The 17093-nt window shown below is 39.5% G+C and overlaps 1 protein-coding gene across 1 annotated transcript in view; it reads left to right on the top strand.

Annotated features, from left to right (window-relative positions):
* SLC6A5 (solute carrier family 6 member 5) overlaps nt 1–17093 on the top strand; it is a 77616-nt gene that overhangs the window by 50026 nt on the left and 10497 nt on the right. The window contains exons 11-12 of the mRNA XM_020782878.3: nt 9634–9734; nt 14695–14862. Coding sequence (XP_020638537.3) covers nt 9634–9734; nt 14695–14862 — 269 coding nt within the window. The remainder of the gene's footprint in view (nt 1–9633; nt 9735–14694; nt 14863–17093) is intronic.

The raw sequence follows: 17093 nt of genomic DNA, 5'->3' as shown, positions 1-17093 counted from the left end.
TCAGCAGAGAATGTGGTACATGTTAATCTAAAGAAGAATACAAACATGCATACAGTTACTCTACAAACAAAAGTTACAAAATGACATACTTCCAAGTTTTAATGATTTAAAGATAACTTTAAGTGGACAGAAAGAAGTGTACATATCTCTTGTCCCAGTGTCATGACTGGTCAAACAGCCTATGTAGGCTTTTGAATTCATAGAAGACCCTTCAACACCTGTTTAACCAGAGGCAAAATTACTATGTATGTATATGTCATGAGCAGCAGTAATTCTTTCACACTTCTGTCACTTTTCTGAAAAAACAGTCTCCCTTGCAAGGCCTGTATGACAATCAGTCACGGTAATTATTAATTGTTGTGTCCAGGCTGACTGAAGTAGCAGTAAACAAAGTCAATATGAACAGGATACTAGCCTTTATTTTTTAAATGTAAAATAATGGGAGGTCTGATCATTTACAATATCAGCTTTGGGAAGATTATTTTCACCAGAGCTTTGGTGTGAGAGAAAGGCTTTTCTAAAAAGCAGTCTTGCAACTCATGATGTTCACTGTCCTGTTCCTTATCAAACTCTCCCCATCCCGTGATTTTTAACCTTTAAAAAGAAGAATTGCACAGTGCGAAATGCTTGTTTAATTTAGTGTGGTTTGCCATGAATCCCATATGGGAGAATTGGCTTGGGGTTGTTCTTGAATACAACATACACATTTTGGCTGCATTTTGTTGGTGTCTTCCAAATTTCCCACATTGCTCACTTAATTTGATGTTGGCTTGCTTTTATTTTTGTTAGCGTGTTAACAACATTGTGAAACAATGCATTCCAGACTGAAAGGCATTTTTCATGCTGCTTGAGGAAGTATCCCAAGTTTTAGAAGGCACCAGCTACCCTTGCAGGTTCTCTCCTTCCCCTTTTCCCAACTACTAGTTTCTGTTTGTGTCTTAACTGAGACAATTAACTGTTTAGCACTTGAGTAACACCTTTCTCTGTGAATTTTAAAAAAAACCAAGGAGCAGCTTGTTTTTGTACTTGGCAATTGTTTCCATGGGGGAATAAATCTTTCTTCAGCTCTTGTTACATGTTCTGCTCATTGAGCTCATTGAGATTTTTAAATTAGGGAAGTGTGTGCACGGATTGGGTGGGTTTGGGCGGGGGAACTGGTTTTCCTTTCCAAAGATCATTTCATTAGTTCTGCATTATAATCTTACCAAAGACTGGCATGCATTCCACATGCAGCACACAAATGTTCCATTGCTATTTCCTCCTGATTAAGAATGAATGATTGCCAAGGCTCTATTAAGGCTTCACATTGCCTGTCATAATCGTTCTACATAATCCTTATTTGCTTTATTCTGAAATGCAAAGCAATGCTCAAAGAACCGCCAAGCCACAGCGTATCGGAGAGAACTGTGTTTCAGGTTTAAAGTAAATTGCTTTCATCAGTCCCCCCCCCCCCCACATTCCACCTCTGACAGAATAATCAAAACTAGCTTTATTTTCATGTTTCAGTTAGAGACAATGAATGTTCAGGCAGCTTCTTTCTGAAGTCATAGGGAGAGGAAATGTAAGATTGCACTGTTGCTGATTTGTGTTTCTATTTTATATTGCATCACTTAGAGTGAAATCTTGTTTTTGGATCCAGCTAGAATAGGTCCATTAAATTGAATCAATGGGACATACAAAGTCAACTCTTATGTAAATTCCATTGATTCACTAGGTCTACTCTCATTGAACTTATTTGATTGAACAGAGCTCATAATGTCTGTAAACTCCAATCCTATTCATTTCCATATTTTCATAAATGGAGGTGGATTGATTTCCTTACTCATATGACTTATTGCTGTTTTTTTTTAATTTCTGGTGTGTCTGTGCTCTTTTTCCATTGTAAAAAGGAAGAACATAGAGACCGAAGGGGACTTGTTGGCCATCTAACCCAACTTCCTACTTGATGTAAGAAATTTGTAGTTGAAGCATTCCCAATAGGTAGCTGTCCAGAAAAGGTCTGTGAAGATGTCAGAGGAGCACCATTAGTAATGAAAAATTGAGATCTCTAAATGGTTGTAAATGTTGGAGATGGAAAGCGTTGTCTTTCTGAAGTTGCTCTTGAAGCTGCTATAAGCAGTTGGAAATCTCTGCCATATCACATATATTATACTATCTAAAGGCATTTCCATTAGTGACTATCAGTATAGTCCTATACATGGCTACACAGAACTAAGCACTATTGAATTCCTAGGTTAAGTGTGTATATGCTTGCAACCCAATCGTTAAATTCCATGTATTCTTACACAGAAATAAGTGTCATAGTGTTTAATAGGACTTGTTCTCAGGAAAATATGTATACATTTGTAACCTTAGAATACCTTTATGTCTTCCTCACATCTCTTCAGACTATTGCTGAGATGACATTAAATGGTTATCACTGAAAAGGACTTTACCAATATTCCATTCTGTGTAGCTATTTTAATTTGTAAATATGGAAATTCAAGTACCATATTTAGCACTAGTATGAAATGGATGCTAAGTGCTTTACTGGTAGCAGGGCTACTCTTTACACCAGCATGTGTTAGGAATGCTAACACACGCAGGTGTAAATGTTGTGTTTCTTATTTTATTACAGAAGGGCACAATGTGATTTTAGGCAAACTGAAGGGCCTTATGTTGCATAGATTCATGGTGAGTGAAACAGAATTATCCCACCATTTTCTTGGGTCTTAGATAAATGGCAAAGATATACAGTATCAGGCTTATATCCATTTAATTATAATAGCTTCATTAGGAAAATACCACAGGCTGTTAGCAGCAATTTCTCTTAGCCATTCTCAAGTGCCCTCAAAACCACAAAGTACTGTAGACCTGTGAAAAGGTGCTTTGTGGTTTCACTAGGGTGAGGGGAGCTCTCCACCCTGAAATTTTGAGGTGTGGATGGAGCAGTATGGATGGAATCGTTTTTAGTAAAATCCATTCCTCCAAACTGCTGTTGCCAAAATTCTCTAGCTAGCATATTCACTAGGAATGCTTTCAAAGTTCTGCCAGAAATGAAAGCACTTGGCCTCTTCCCTCTTCTCCACCAAGTGTAGAAATGCAGTGATTTCCTGGATGAAAGGGATGAGCATCCTCTGGGAGGCTGCCTTGTTTATACACTGGGCAGAGAGGATGCAACGAACCCTGCACAGAGTAGGCTGATAGAAAAGGTGCCATCTGCTTCTTCCTCCTCCTCCTGGCTACCCTATGAGAAGCCTGGATGAACTTCTTTGTCATCTGTGGGGTTAAATAACCCAACTGGCATTGCCTGCTTGTGGGTGCTTTTCACAGATAAGTTAGATAAAACTATGCTATTCTGGTCTTGTACTGTATCCCAGTATTCAGTGTTTATGCTAGATGGCAGATTCTGAGAGCTTTGCCCCCACCCCAAAGTAACTTCTCTAATCTCTGATCCAGATGCAGTTTATCTGCATCCTAGAAAGCATCATGGACAAAGAAGCTTTCAAAATGTACATACAAAGAAGCTCTGACAATTTGCAAGTGAACATTTCATGTGGCTCATTCAGCTCTTGTTCAAATCACTTCTCCCATGTGTACAGTATCTGCCTGTCTTCACTCAGATTTCTCCTTCAAATAAATACTAATTGGTTTCATGCTTTGGTGTGTTTGCCTTGCATGATAGACCTTGTAGGAACTAGTTTGATATACTTGTAACAGCACAATCTTGAATACAATGTCCAACTTACTAGGCAGATCCAAGGCCAGCTGCTCTCTCAGTTCTTTCATTGATTCAAAATACGGCTTCAAAAAGTTCATTTTATGGATTATAACTTCCATGTTAGCTTGGTTTCTCAGCCCTGAGCACTAGAAAAGTAACATTTCCATGCTGAACTACAGTAATTCAGGTTTCCAACATAACTGTAACTGGCACATAGGCTAATTTATATGCAATGTCCATTATGTGATAATTTATTATTGCATGTAATATCACTTTGGTATTGCACAATTCTTAGGTGTGCCATCTTTTCTTCTGTGAATGTCGCTGTGCTTTTAATAGGTACTCTGTCTATATCAGGGTGGGCATCTTGCCCATCTCCGGATTTCAGAAAGCCACCACAATGTCACGAACCTGCTCCCTATCCTCCTGGGTTTTTTTTTTGAACTTTTTTCATTAAAAGGGCACTTGTACCCTTGGCAAGGGGGGCAGTTGTACCACATCTTTGGCCTATCCTGAGTTATAAGGGTTCCTAGAAAAGGGGCTATTTCCTGGGCTTGTGTGACCAGCCCTAACCTTCTAATCACCGTTACCCTATCCTTTCTCTGGGTTTACCTTAAGTCTAAATCGTAAGAGTGCAAAAATTCTATCTCAGATGGATGTGCTACTAAAGTATTTTGGGGTGGCTTGGTTCTAAAATGGCAATGAAAATACCTGCTCCTGATTGAGATTAAAACTGCTAGAACCCATATATTAATATAAATCAAGACAGCTGCCTTCCTGTTTTGGACAGACTTTGAGGGATGGCTAAGGGAACTATTATAATGAGTGCCTGAGGTTTAACACTCTACCAGCGAGTTGGACAAACTTACAGTCATGTGAAAAAGAAAGTACACCTTCTTTGAATTCTATAGTTTTACATATCAGGACATAATAAAAATCATCTTGTCCTTAGCAGGTCTGAAAATTAGGTAAATACATGACACAGTGTCATGATTTATTTTACAAAAATAAAGCCAAAATGGAGAAGCCATGTTTGAAAAACGAAGTACACCTTATGATTCAATAACCTGCAATAACTTGAAGTAACCATTTTCTAATATGACTTTATTAGTCTCTCTCATTGTTGTGGAGGAATTTTGGCCCACTCTTCTTTACAATGTTGCTTCATTTCATTGAGATTTGTTGACATTTGTTTATGCACTACTCTCATAAGGTCTCACCACAACATTTCCATCAGGTTGAGGCCTGGACTGGGCCATTGCAGCATCTTGATTCTTTTCTTTTTCAGTCATTATTTTGTAGATTTGTTGGTGTGCTTGGGATCATTGTCTTCTCAGCCAAGCTTTAGCTGTTGGAGAGATAGCCTTTCATTTGACTCTAGAATACTTTGGTATACAGAGGAGTTCATGGTCAACACAATGACTGTAAGTTGCCCAGGTCCTGTGCTGCAAAACAAGCCCAAATCATCACACCACCACTACTGTGCTTGACCGTTGGTATGTGGTGTTTGTGCTGTGCAAACATATTACTGTGCGTTATGGCCAAGCATCTCCACTTTGATCTCGTCTATCCAAGGGACACTGTTCCAGAAGCTTATCCAGACACAGCTTTGCAAATCTAAGTCATGTTCTTTCTAAAGAGAAGAGCCCTTCTCCTGGCAACCCTTTCAAACAAACCATACTTGTTCAATCTTTTTCTAATTGTACTGTCATGAACTTTAACATGCTAACTAGAGTCTGAGATGTAACTTCTGGGTTTTTTGCAATTTCTCTGAGTATTGCACTGACTGGTGTTGGGGTAGATTTGCTTGGACATCCACTCTGGAGAAAATTTGCTACTGTCTTGTTGCCCCCCCCAGGTCCCGAAATGAAGACGCGAGACAGTGTTATGGATTAAATACGGGCCACACTTTATTAAATCAATTCCAATTATATATATCGTTAGCCTCACCAAATGAGGGGGGCTGTGGTAGTACGGGGAAAGAAATGTAGGACATCCACAATACCCTTATCAGTCAATGGGCGAGTCCCGGGCCCCAGGTTCCAGCAGTCTTGACAACAGCAGGAACCTGGCTAGCCTCTAATAAACACCCCAGACCTCGAGCCATCTTTATTTGATGACTATTGGTCCGAAAGTGGCCCAGCGCACCTCCCACCACCGGCCCTGTAATCGCACAATCCACAGAGCCGGGATGCGCTGTTGGCTTACCATAATTATCAAAGGGACATACCGAGACAGCCTGTTTTCCCCCGCATTACCCACCAGTGTGACCACCCATCAAATGCCAGCAAACCCTTCTCCAGTGTGGGATAGGCAAAAAATCCCTCCATCCAATAGCCAATCAGCATAAAGGTCAAAAATTACTATCCAGCCCCATAAAGGAGACCAAAATCACACTAGAAAGAGGGAGGGTAGGTGCCCGAACAAGTAAAGAAGATGCGTTGAGCGTGAGTGTTCCTTTTACAACTAACCGCTCACCCTCCCCTGCTCAACACGTGACCAGAGCTAGCCTCGTGTCCTCCGGAACCGGGAAGGGCAAATGCCGGTCACACAGTTCAAGGACATTACAACGTCCTTCCTGCAGCCGGAACCAATGTTTTCCACTTTTGAATAATCTTCCTCAGTGTAGAATGATGGACTTTAAATTGTTTGGAAATCACCTTATAACATCCTCAGATCAATGGGCAGCAAAATTGCTTCTCTACAATCATTGCTCATGTGTTTCCTCCTTGGTATTGTGTTAACACACCTGAATGCTCTAGACCAGCAAATGGCTAAAATTTCAGCTTTTATAGAGATGGTCACACTTGCTGTGGATCAGTTACTGAAGGGCATTTGGCTAGCAGCACCTGGCAGCTCCTTAGCCTCTTAATTCTTATGGAAGCAGTCAGGGTGCACTTAGATTTTCACAAATGGCTTATCCGTTTTGGCTTTATTTTTGTTAAATAAATCATGACATGGTGTAATATGTCATGTGGTGTAGTTTGTCTGACGTTGTATTTACCTAATTTTAAGACCTGCTAAGGACTAGGTGATTTTTATTATATCCTGATATGTAAAACCATAGAATTCAAAGATACATTCTTTTTCACGTGATTGTAAGTCACATCAGTTTCAACTGCTTTATTTTAGGAATAACTAATTCTGGACCCAAACCATTATTTGGTGTTGCTTTATTGGAATTATAACATTTCTGTGTCTTTGGATGTTTAGTCATAAACAGAACAGGTGGGCAGGGGTGACCAAAGTACATCTTCTTCCCTACTGTTGGTGTGATTCTTCTTTAACATGATAAATTGTACCCATCTATCCATTGCACGGTATGGATAGGAAAGAACTGACAAAGAGTAGTTTTATGGATTACAATACCCAGAATATAACAGCTAGCAATTGAGAACATCTGGCTCGCCAAATGCTTTGTACTACAGCTCAGATACCACTAACCATTAGCCGTGCTGATGAGTTGATGGAAATCAGTGACTAACAGCTCTGGAGAGCCAAACTGTTCACATTTTCATGAAGTCTGAATAGGGCTACCTGAGGCAGAATCCTGTTTGTTTCATCCACTTGTGTGGTGAGCATTATAACCGTTTTTGAGTTATTAGTACAAAGTATTCCACAACTCATGGTACAAACTTGTTCATTTCAGAGATCTAATCTCTGGCTTGAGGAATGGCCAGCTGGAGACCATACAGCCTTGGACTGGCAAAGCACTGTACTCTGCTGGGAAGCAACAGGAGGATAGTGGCCTCGTTGTTGTGCTTTGAGTCAGAATAAATATAAAATTCTGAAGTGCACATTAGAGCAGGAAATTCAGCCTCAATTTGTCACTACTGCAAGGATAAGTTACATATCCTATTTTATGTTGAGGTGGGATGTTTTTTCTTATTTGAGACTGAATTATTAATAGATGTGGTGGTGTTTCAGAGTTATATAGGTTCCTGTTAGGAAACATCTGTTACTGAGCACAGGCTCTTGCACTAAACAGGTGTGAAGAATAGCAGTGACAAGTTAGGGAAACAAAAAGCAGGCAGCACAGTTGTCATTGGGTGCAAAATGGTGTGCCAGCACTGAGGAGAGGAAGCTGCATCAGATCAATATTAGTTTCTTTTTTCTACTAAGACAGAAGGTGCCTGCTGGGTGTACAGAACAAGTGCAAAAAACTAGACAATGTGGCAGTCTTGCGCTAAATAAAAGAAGCAACTGACTGAGATAATGTGAGAATTATGGACCTGTTTATTGCCATCGGGGGAAATTATTCTGTTGCTACTGGGGAGGACTACTGAGGACAGATCTGTTGCTGGCGTTTCATGTAGAGATTTGTTTTTGGGAATTTATTAAGTTAATAGTATCTAATCTCAATTTCAAGTCTCTCCCCCCGCCCCCTTTCTGACAGGGAATCTGAGACTTTATTCTTACAAAGATCTTACTCTCTTTTTATTTCCAGTTCTTATGACTTCAGATAGCATAATTCAGCTTAGATGAGGTTTGCTCTGTGTAGGATTGTAGGACTGAAACCACTGAATTTCTTGATTATCCAGGACAATAATGTTATTTGCCATCTCCCTCAGACTGGAGGGAGTTTCTTCTTGGTGCAGGGAAAAGGAAATCTTGGAATATCTTGAGCACCTGTGCATGTATGCCAGAGATAGGCTATATGTGACCCTGGGGCCCAAATACAGCTCTGAGCATTCTCACACTCCCTGCAACTAATTTTTTTTTTTATTTAAAAACAAACAAACACAATTTGGCTCAGAAATTCCCTTTGTATCCTCTAGGGGATGTAGACTGCAGTTTCGTGGGGCTCAGCAACTTTCAATGCCCAAATAAATATTTAGGTTTTTTTTTTAAGTCTTGGTCACTAGAAGGTGGAAAGGAGCTTCTTCAGTATCCCATTTCCCCTTTTTTTAAGAAAAAAATATGAAAGCTGCTGATGTAGGTCTGGCTGTTGAGGATCCAGGAATGGATGTGTGCAGCCCCTCAACCTCTGAAGGTTACCAGTACACACACACATAAAGACACACAGACACAGACACACAGACACAGACACAGACACACACACGCCACCGCCACCACCACCAACAGCAACAACAACAACAACAACAACAACTCCTCCCTGTGTGTCATGGTAGAGTGAGTGGGAATTCCTACTGGGGCCACCGTGGATATTTTCCCCAGCTGCTACCCTACATGTTTGCCTGGGTGGAACTGCAGAAATAATGAGCAATTACAATGATCACCATCCCACTTGTCTATGTACATCGGTCAGGCATCACAATATAGCTGTACTCTACAAAAGCTTAGGGTCGTAACCAATTTGTTTATCTTTAAGTGCCACAGGATTCTAGTTCTTTTTGCTCCAAGAGATGAATGTTAGTTTCTTTGGAAACTGATTCCACTAGTTATCGCAGAATCACTAAGAGCCCGACTTTAATAAAGAAATCTGTATTTTGGAAACACAGGCTGGATTTTTAAAGTTTGCTTTCAAGGGAGCAATGTGGCAAAGAGTGCTGCCATGTAGCCTTCATTCATTTCAATGAAGCTTCTCTGTCTCTTCCTCGCCATAAAAACAGCCATTTCTGCAGGAAGAAAATGAGGAAAATAAGTGTCTAATGCTATGCAACTACAGCCAGTAAACTCCTCTTGGCTTCCTTCTTCGTCTTCCAACAGATTAAGGATACAAAAGCCAGAAATACATTTAATATTTATGTATAGTAAATGCATACGTAAAAGTAAACAATTTGTTAGGGCACCTTTCAACACATAATGACCTATATTATGCCATATGGTTAGCATGTCTCTTGAAGAGCTGGACTGACACGTTGGCATGGCTGTTCCCATAATTGGACACAAGGGAGATCACAATGGCTCCTTTGTAAGCTACAGCCTGCTCTCTTTTGCATTTTTTTCATTTACATTTGTTTATTTTACAGGCTTGCAAAGATTTTGTGAAGACATAGAGATGATGATTGGATTCCAGCCAAGCATATTCTGGAGAGTCTGTTGGGCTTTTGTGACCCCAACTATTTTAACAGTAAGGATCAGAGCAACTTTGGGGGGAGGGGGGCTTACCAGGCAAAAATAGCCATTTCCACGAGTCAATTCCTTCCTCCCCCTTCTCTAATGATTATGCAATAAGGTCTATAAAATGTGTTAGATAATTATGTTCTTTCCCAAAAAGGAATAATCAGGAAGCTAGACTGCTGACTTTTAAAACACGATCATGTTGCTCAGCCACGTTTTCATTAGTTGGCCTATTCTGACATGACCCTCATTTTCCCCTATGGATGTTGTTATCCCTGTCAGTTATGATTATTGGCTTCTGTAATTCTGTATAATAACATGCATATAAATTAGGGATGGGGAAACTATGACCTGCCCAATGTTTTGGACTTTCTCTCTCACAAATTCCAGCACAGCCAATAGGAAGACATTGGCAGTGGAAGAGATGGTTTGCCTGCTCCTGGTGCAAACAAAGCATGCATTTTTTTTTACTAGCAAGTACATTCAATGTGGGTAATTAGGTACCAAGAAATTGTCTAGTAGAAACCTTGCTTACAATGCACTGCAATGAAGAACTTGGCACACCACCCTGTTTATTTTCAGAGGGATGCAGGTCAGAGAAATTTCAGTGAATTGTGTCCAGTGCTCTCACTCATGAAAAAGAGAGAGAGAGTATTTTGTGTCCAACTTTGAGTCCAACAATGCCATCAAATATATGTTTATACAAAGCAAACAGTATCAACCTCCCTTCTTTTTGATATATACACTATATGATTGTTGTGGGTTTTTCAGGCTCTTTGGCTGTGTTCTGAAGGTTGTTCTCCCTAACGTTTCACCAGTCTCTGTGGCCAGCATCTTCAGAGGACAGGAGTACATTTTCATGTTACAGTGACACAGTCCTCCTCTGAAGTAGTCAAAGTTCTGGAAAATTTGTGGAGAATGTGCCAGGTTTTACAGGACTAATGCTCCCATGAGCTCTCCATATTTTCTGCATTGGAAAGGGCCAATGGGACCTATCGTCCAGCAACATGTGGTCTAAAGGCCTCATACAGTACTGCAGGAGTTGTGTCATGGTGAAATCTCACACTTCATTTTGTTGGGTACAGTACTTTGTAAAGCATTACCTTTGAAGATCCAGGTCTGACAAGGCATTTGTATGCACAAAAGCACCTCACGGCCAAGAGTGTTCACAGAAAAATGTTCAAGGTTGAGGTAAAGATAAACATGAAAACTATAAGTAGATTTAGGATGGGATGTGGCCTTGCTTCCTCCAGCGAATACCCATGCTCGTGGCATTGGATATGAAGGATACAGTCCATTAAAGTATGTTGTCATGTTTAAAAGAATGGTGGCATGAAGCTTTTTTATTTATTTACTTTTGTATGCCAGTAGAGCTGCCACTTTTCTTTGGAGCTACCCCATATTTGAAAATGGTCAGTACACTCACCTGCCAAGTGTTTATTTCTCCCTAGAAGGATAGTTCTCTTTCTGAAATTTAGTCACTGTGACTCTCTGTTTCAGGAATATGGCTTTGCTTTTCTGTATATAACATATGTATTCCAAAGCAAAATATAAGATAATTGTTCAGAAAACGCAAGCAAATCATCTATGGGCAGTTAAGGAGCAGTTTCCTTGTAGTACCACTAAGTGTCACTCTGTATCAGGAGCTTCAGTTTTCCCATGAAATCTGAGCTGTAAGGCAGTGTTGTAGGAGGAGTGTATACAGAAAAGGAAGGGAAATCCATATCATGCTTTTATAGTTGTCATAGTCAATTTGTGAACTAATAACCAATAAGGCACCTATATTAATAGGTGAGAATGCAGCAATCGTATCTATGTAGTAGCAGTAGTTGTAATAATAATAATATTAGTAATAATAGCAGCTAGAATCCTATATTCTTCCTTATATTTCACTTATCCTTTATTAATGAAGTTTTAAGGAAGAAAAATATACATGCATGTTTAAAAAGATTGAAAGCTACTTTCAAAATCTGAAAAGCAGAAAAAAAATCTATATGTTTGCTTTGCCTAGAATCTGACTTTTTGGAAAGGAATAACCTACAATTCTTTCTAGTTGTGGTCTTGTTCATCATCCAAACAACTATTATTAGTGCTGAGTTTAAAAAAAACACCCAACAATTACATCCTCCCCCCCCCCACAACCTGGACATCTTTATTGAATGTAGAAGAATTTTAACTATGTTAGAAGTTGATGGAAAGCTTAGAATGCTTGTACTGTATTTTTTTTCCAAAAGTACAGTATTCTTCATCATTGCTATTCTAGGTGGAACACAGAGCACATTTTAGGGATCTGCAGAGACACGTGCACATTCTGTAATGTGTTTTGTCCCTCCTCTCCTCAAAATATCTTTCCTTTCCTTATGGAAACTGAAACGGTGTATCTTTTGAACAACTTGTTAAAGGGGAAAAACAAGGCAAGCTGGAAATAATGCACATTAACTTCATGGCTAATTTGAGTCCAGATAAAATAAGAAATTGAATCTCAGAGCTTTTGAAATATCTAACTCTAATTCTAGATATATTTGAATGCATATAAATGGGGAGAAAGTAGAGAATGCAGCCAAATACTGTATAGGAAAGCAGCCTAGTATAGGAAAGGCAAAAGTGAAATGGCGTGGAAATATACACAGAAGTTATGGAAAAAAAAACCCTTCCAATTCTTTTTATTAGTTCCATGAAGTTAATGCACTTCTGTTAACACACCCCCAGAAATCTGAAAGATGCTATCACATGCATGTGTTTTGCTCTCTCTCTCTGTGTGTGTGTGTGTGTGTGTGCGCGCACACACACACACACACAAAGACTGAAGTCTGATCATGAACTTGCTCTAAGTCCTAACCATTTGCAGCTCATGGCCAAAGCTGGTATAATAGGACAGTCAGGCCCTATCAGGCAAGTGCTGGATAACAATTGGCTGAGTTGCAAGGCAAAGAAGGATTCCCATGGGAATAAGGATATGACGACACTGGAAAGCTGAATCAGAGCAATTTGATTCACAGCCTGTATTGCATTTGAAGTTGCAGCCAGTGCTCACACAGGGGATGCGGATTGATTTGAGCATTCACTTTCCATAGGGGATACAATGTAATTCACATTCCAGCCCACAGCACCCCCTTCTTTCCTTCCTTCCTTTCTTTCTCTGATCCCACCTCTGCTGATCTGACAGGGGACTGACAGGGTTGTAAGTACAGAACATAATGATAGCAATAAACCAGTGATAAAGTGAGAGAGTGATCTAGCTTTAATCTCATATATGTAAGCAATGTTTTTAAAAAATTAAAAATCAGAGGATGATCGAGAGAGAGTAACACTCCTGAACATCACACCCAACTTCCTACATCACCAAAACACCACCTATACCCCCTCCTTTCTTTACAAGACTATCACAACTAGCTACACAGAAAAATAATATTTTGGAATCATTCTTGCTTGAAAAAGCAGGGGAGGGGGAAAGAAGCAGAAGGCGGGGGGAGAGCTGCTTTTCGAGCAAAAAGTGATTTGAACCAGCCTTTGAGTCATGCAGTCAGTAAAAAAAATACTTCACTTGTTTCATAAGTGGAGCGAATTCCATTGTATTTGCAGCCTAAGCAGAAAGGAGCAGCTCTTTGATAAGGCACATTCTACTCTTCCAGTACTCTGCACCTACTCCAAAATAAAACGGATTGTAGCAGACTCCACTTCTCCTTGCACCCAGCCAGGGCCACTTCATAGGTATGACTGAATCAGGTGGTAGGCAGCATATGTATAGGCAGCTGCTTGCCCTGCTTGTCAAGTCTTTCCTTGTCTATTAGCTACCTGTCTGTCTCCCACAGTTTTTAGCAGCATGAAAGAGGCAATAGGTGGTAGCCATTTTATATTCAATTGCCTGCATGCACATTGAATACCTTCAACTGCCAGGCCTTGCCTACCTCACTGCACTGGCCTCAGTTTATGTGTGCAACAATTATCAGGCAGGATGGGTCAGAGAAAGATGACAGAGAACTCAAAGGAGCTTTCTCCTTTCTTGTCCAACAAGGAAGGATCTTTTCATTCCCTTCCCTGCCTCCATTGGATAGGCAAATTATCATAAGATGATGACGATGATTAATTTTATTGAAATGCAGTGATTGCATCTTTTCCCCACCTTTTGCAAAAAATCAAGGCAGCAGTGGGAGGCTGTGAATTTAAGCCAAAAAAAAAAAGGGGGGGGGATGCTGGTTAACTCTTTCCATTCCAGCCATTTCTCTTCTGCTCCAGTCCATAGACTGCTCAAAGTTACAGCTGCCATTCCACCCATGAGGAAATGGATCTAGGTAGGAGTGATGGTATGGGGACATACGAGTAGGTTTTGGAATACAAAAGAAAGTGTTTTTCATTATGATTGTTGAATATGCAGTGTTATGTACAAGAGGGGGGAAATGGCAGACAGTTTGTTTCCTTCTTTCTTTTGGCTTCCTTCATTAATATTAATATTTGATGCATTGGAATGATTTAAGATTATAGTTTAAATTGATCCACGTATCCTGAAGTAAAAATAGCCACTTTTGTGTTTCATTTGTGGTAACAACACCATAACTCTTCTGTATGGAATTATTCTGTGGGTAGGCAGTTCGCATACATTGCTGAATTATGCACCAATGTAAGCAGAGGCACTGCTTTTTATACAGTAAGTGCAACAGACTAACAAGATAATTACATTAAGCTATACTGCCAATAGACTGTGTGTGCAATAAAGCTTTCTTTTACTAGAAGTACAAGATTCTGGTGCCATTCCCTCATGTAAATTTGACTTCATTCTGTTGATTTCTGCAGAGCTGTGCTTGATTTACAAAGGTGCCACAGAGATTCAAATACATTCATTATTGTATATTGTTTTCTATGCATGCATAAATACACATTTTTCACAGAAACAAAATTCTGTGTCATGCATATGTTGGTGGTACTGAAGTGTATTGATGATTAAAAGTATTTGTTTGCTTGTTTTTTTCCAGTTCATCCTTTGCTTCAGCTTCTACCAGTGGGAACCAATGACTTATGGCACCTACCACTATCCTGGATGGTCTATGGTACTAGGATGGCTGATGCTGGCTTGCTCAGTTATCTGGATTCCCATTATGTTTGTTATAAAAATGCATATAGCTCCTGGAAAATTTATTGAGGTAAATTTTATCTCCCTGCCCCCCAAAAGATACAGGATAGAATTTGCACCAAAAAAAAAAAAAAAAAAACACCAAAGTTGGCCATCATGGATGGTGGAGGTGGAATCCCCAGTCCTTTTCACTATAATAGTAGGACCCTGTTCAGCCAGCCTGGTCATTAAATAACTTATAGTATGAGCACTTTTACACCACCAATAATCAGTGAACAACACTGCTTGAATAACATGAACATTTGTATATGTGGTGCAATCTGCATTACTCCACAAGCAGGGCTTTATGCTCAGCATACTCTCAAAAGGAGGCTAGGCATGATGTTGAAATCATCACAGCCTCTCCATGAAGCTTGTACATCCAATGGGAGAAGAGAGTTTGCAGACATTCAAATATAGCTCTAATAGGTGAGACAATTAGTATGATTGGGCAATCATTTGTGGTCTCATGATACAACGGTGGGCAAGATACGCCCATGTGCCACTCTTTCTTAGACTATTAGGACAATGTTGGAGAATGCCACACTGTGGGTGATTTTCAGTGCTAGTGTCACGCTGGACCGATACTGCTTTGGAGAATAAGGGTTTTGGAGAGCAAGGGTTCCTCCCACATTACTCAGGGTTTCGCAAATATACCAGCAAGACAAAGTTTATTTAATGGTAAATCTGTTTATTTTTATTGGATTTCAAGGTAGCTCTAAGATGAAGAGGAATTCCATTGACCATGCCTGTAACAATGGGTGGATAGATTTATAAAATTAGTTCCTCCTAGAAAATGCCCCTGGAATGACTTCTCAGCAGTTTAAGTCATAGTTTCTGCTTAGAAATGTCTGCTTTGAAGTTTTAATATTAATCAATCAATCAATCAATCAATCAATCAATCAATCAATTAAATGTATATGCACCTCCTTAGTGCAATGCACTCTTGGTGCAATACACTACTCTGGGAAGTTGGTAGTCAGCTAAAACATAATGAAAGCAAATCAAATAAAAACAACGTAAAACGAGACATTGACAATAAGACCAAGGGCAAAATGGCAGAATAAAATCTGGCATGGAGCATATAAAAAAGCATAGCAGCAGAGGAATAGTTAGAGGTTGTATCTGCCGTCAGTGTACATCTGACTGCCACAGTCCATATGTTTTGTACACTGGCATAACTATGGCTGTTACCTTTCAATGTTTTTTTTATTACTAGATGTGTTTTTGGAACCTGTTTGTGTCAGGTCAGGGAATCTGACATCTGGACCTCTCCCTAAGAGTCCTACAGAACTTTATAGACCTCTAGGAGAAAATCTTAAGCCTGTGTTTATCACAGCTGGCATTTATACTCAAATGGTAAAGGCCAGCATGACCCAGAGGAATATTTTGCACCTTGTACAATTTCTTTCTTTCTTCTCCTTTAACCCCCAAGCAAGACATATATACTGAATGTCCAAGGAAGGCTCCATTTTTCTTCTTTTTATTGAACAGTCACATGCAAGCAGATATAAATGTGTTACGTTGTTCTTTATCTATTGAATTCTCTATTGAATATCCCAAAAACTTTGAAAACTTGATGAACTAAATAGAAAAGATAAGTAAGTACTCTAACAAAACTTTAAAGTGCTCTAATAAAATTAATATGATGCTTAGCAGTGGAGTAATAAGACTGTAACTAAAGTGTTACAAATACTTAATAATAAAGAAGTATTACAAGGGCATACTCTCTAAGTTATAAAAAATTAACTCTCAGTTAAGTCCCATCTATGAAAATAGCTTCAGACTATGTAGTTAATAGACTAAACTAGAGCATAAGCAATTATAACTGTAGTGATTTTGGTAAACTATTGTTCAAGCTTCAATTTTGAAGCAGTTTTATTTTCAGCACTACTTTTGCTACACCTCCCTTAATTATTTAAACATTCTATCATACAAAATTTCACATCTTGGCATCTTGAATTCCCATTAAATGTTTCCTTTGATCTTGCTAAGCATAAAAGTATGCAGGGTTTGTAGTGCTGAGAATGGAAGTGCAAAGTTCTACCTCCAGTGCAAGAAGCCATTTTTCTTAAGAGTTGTACTGTATTTTATTGAGGACAATCTGTTGGGGGATCAGTGGTAACAGCTGAATATAGCATGAAGGCAAAGCTCGAGAAAGTTGCTTTTTTCAGACCACAAGTCTCTGAACTCATCAGCTCAGCAGAATCCATCAACAGGAAGGTTCTGAGAGCAGCATCCCACAAAAAGAGAGAGAGAGAG

The sequence above is a fragment of the Pogona vitticeps genome, chromosome 1 (genome assembly GCF_051106095.1).
Source record: "Pogona vitticeps strain Pit_001003342236 chromosome 1, PviZW2.1, whole genome shotgun sequence".
NCBI classification, from domain to species: domain Eukaryota; kingdom Metazoa; phylum Chordata; class Lepidosauria; order Squamata; family Agamidae; genus Pogona; species Pogona vitticeps.
Note: the sequence above shows the minus strand (reverse complement) of the source record. Positions and strands in the feature narration are given on the sequence as shown.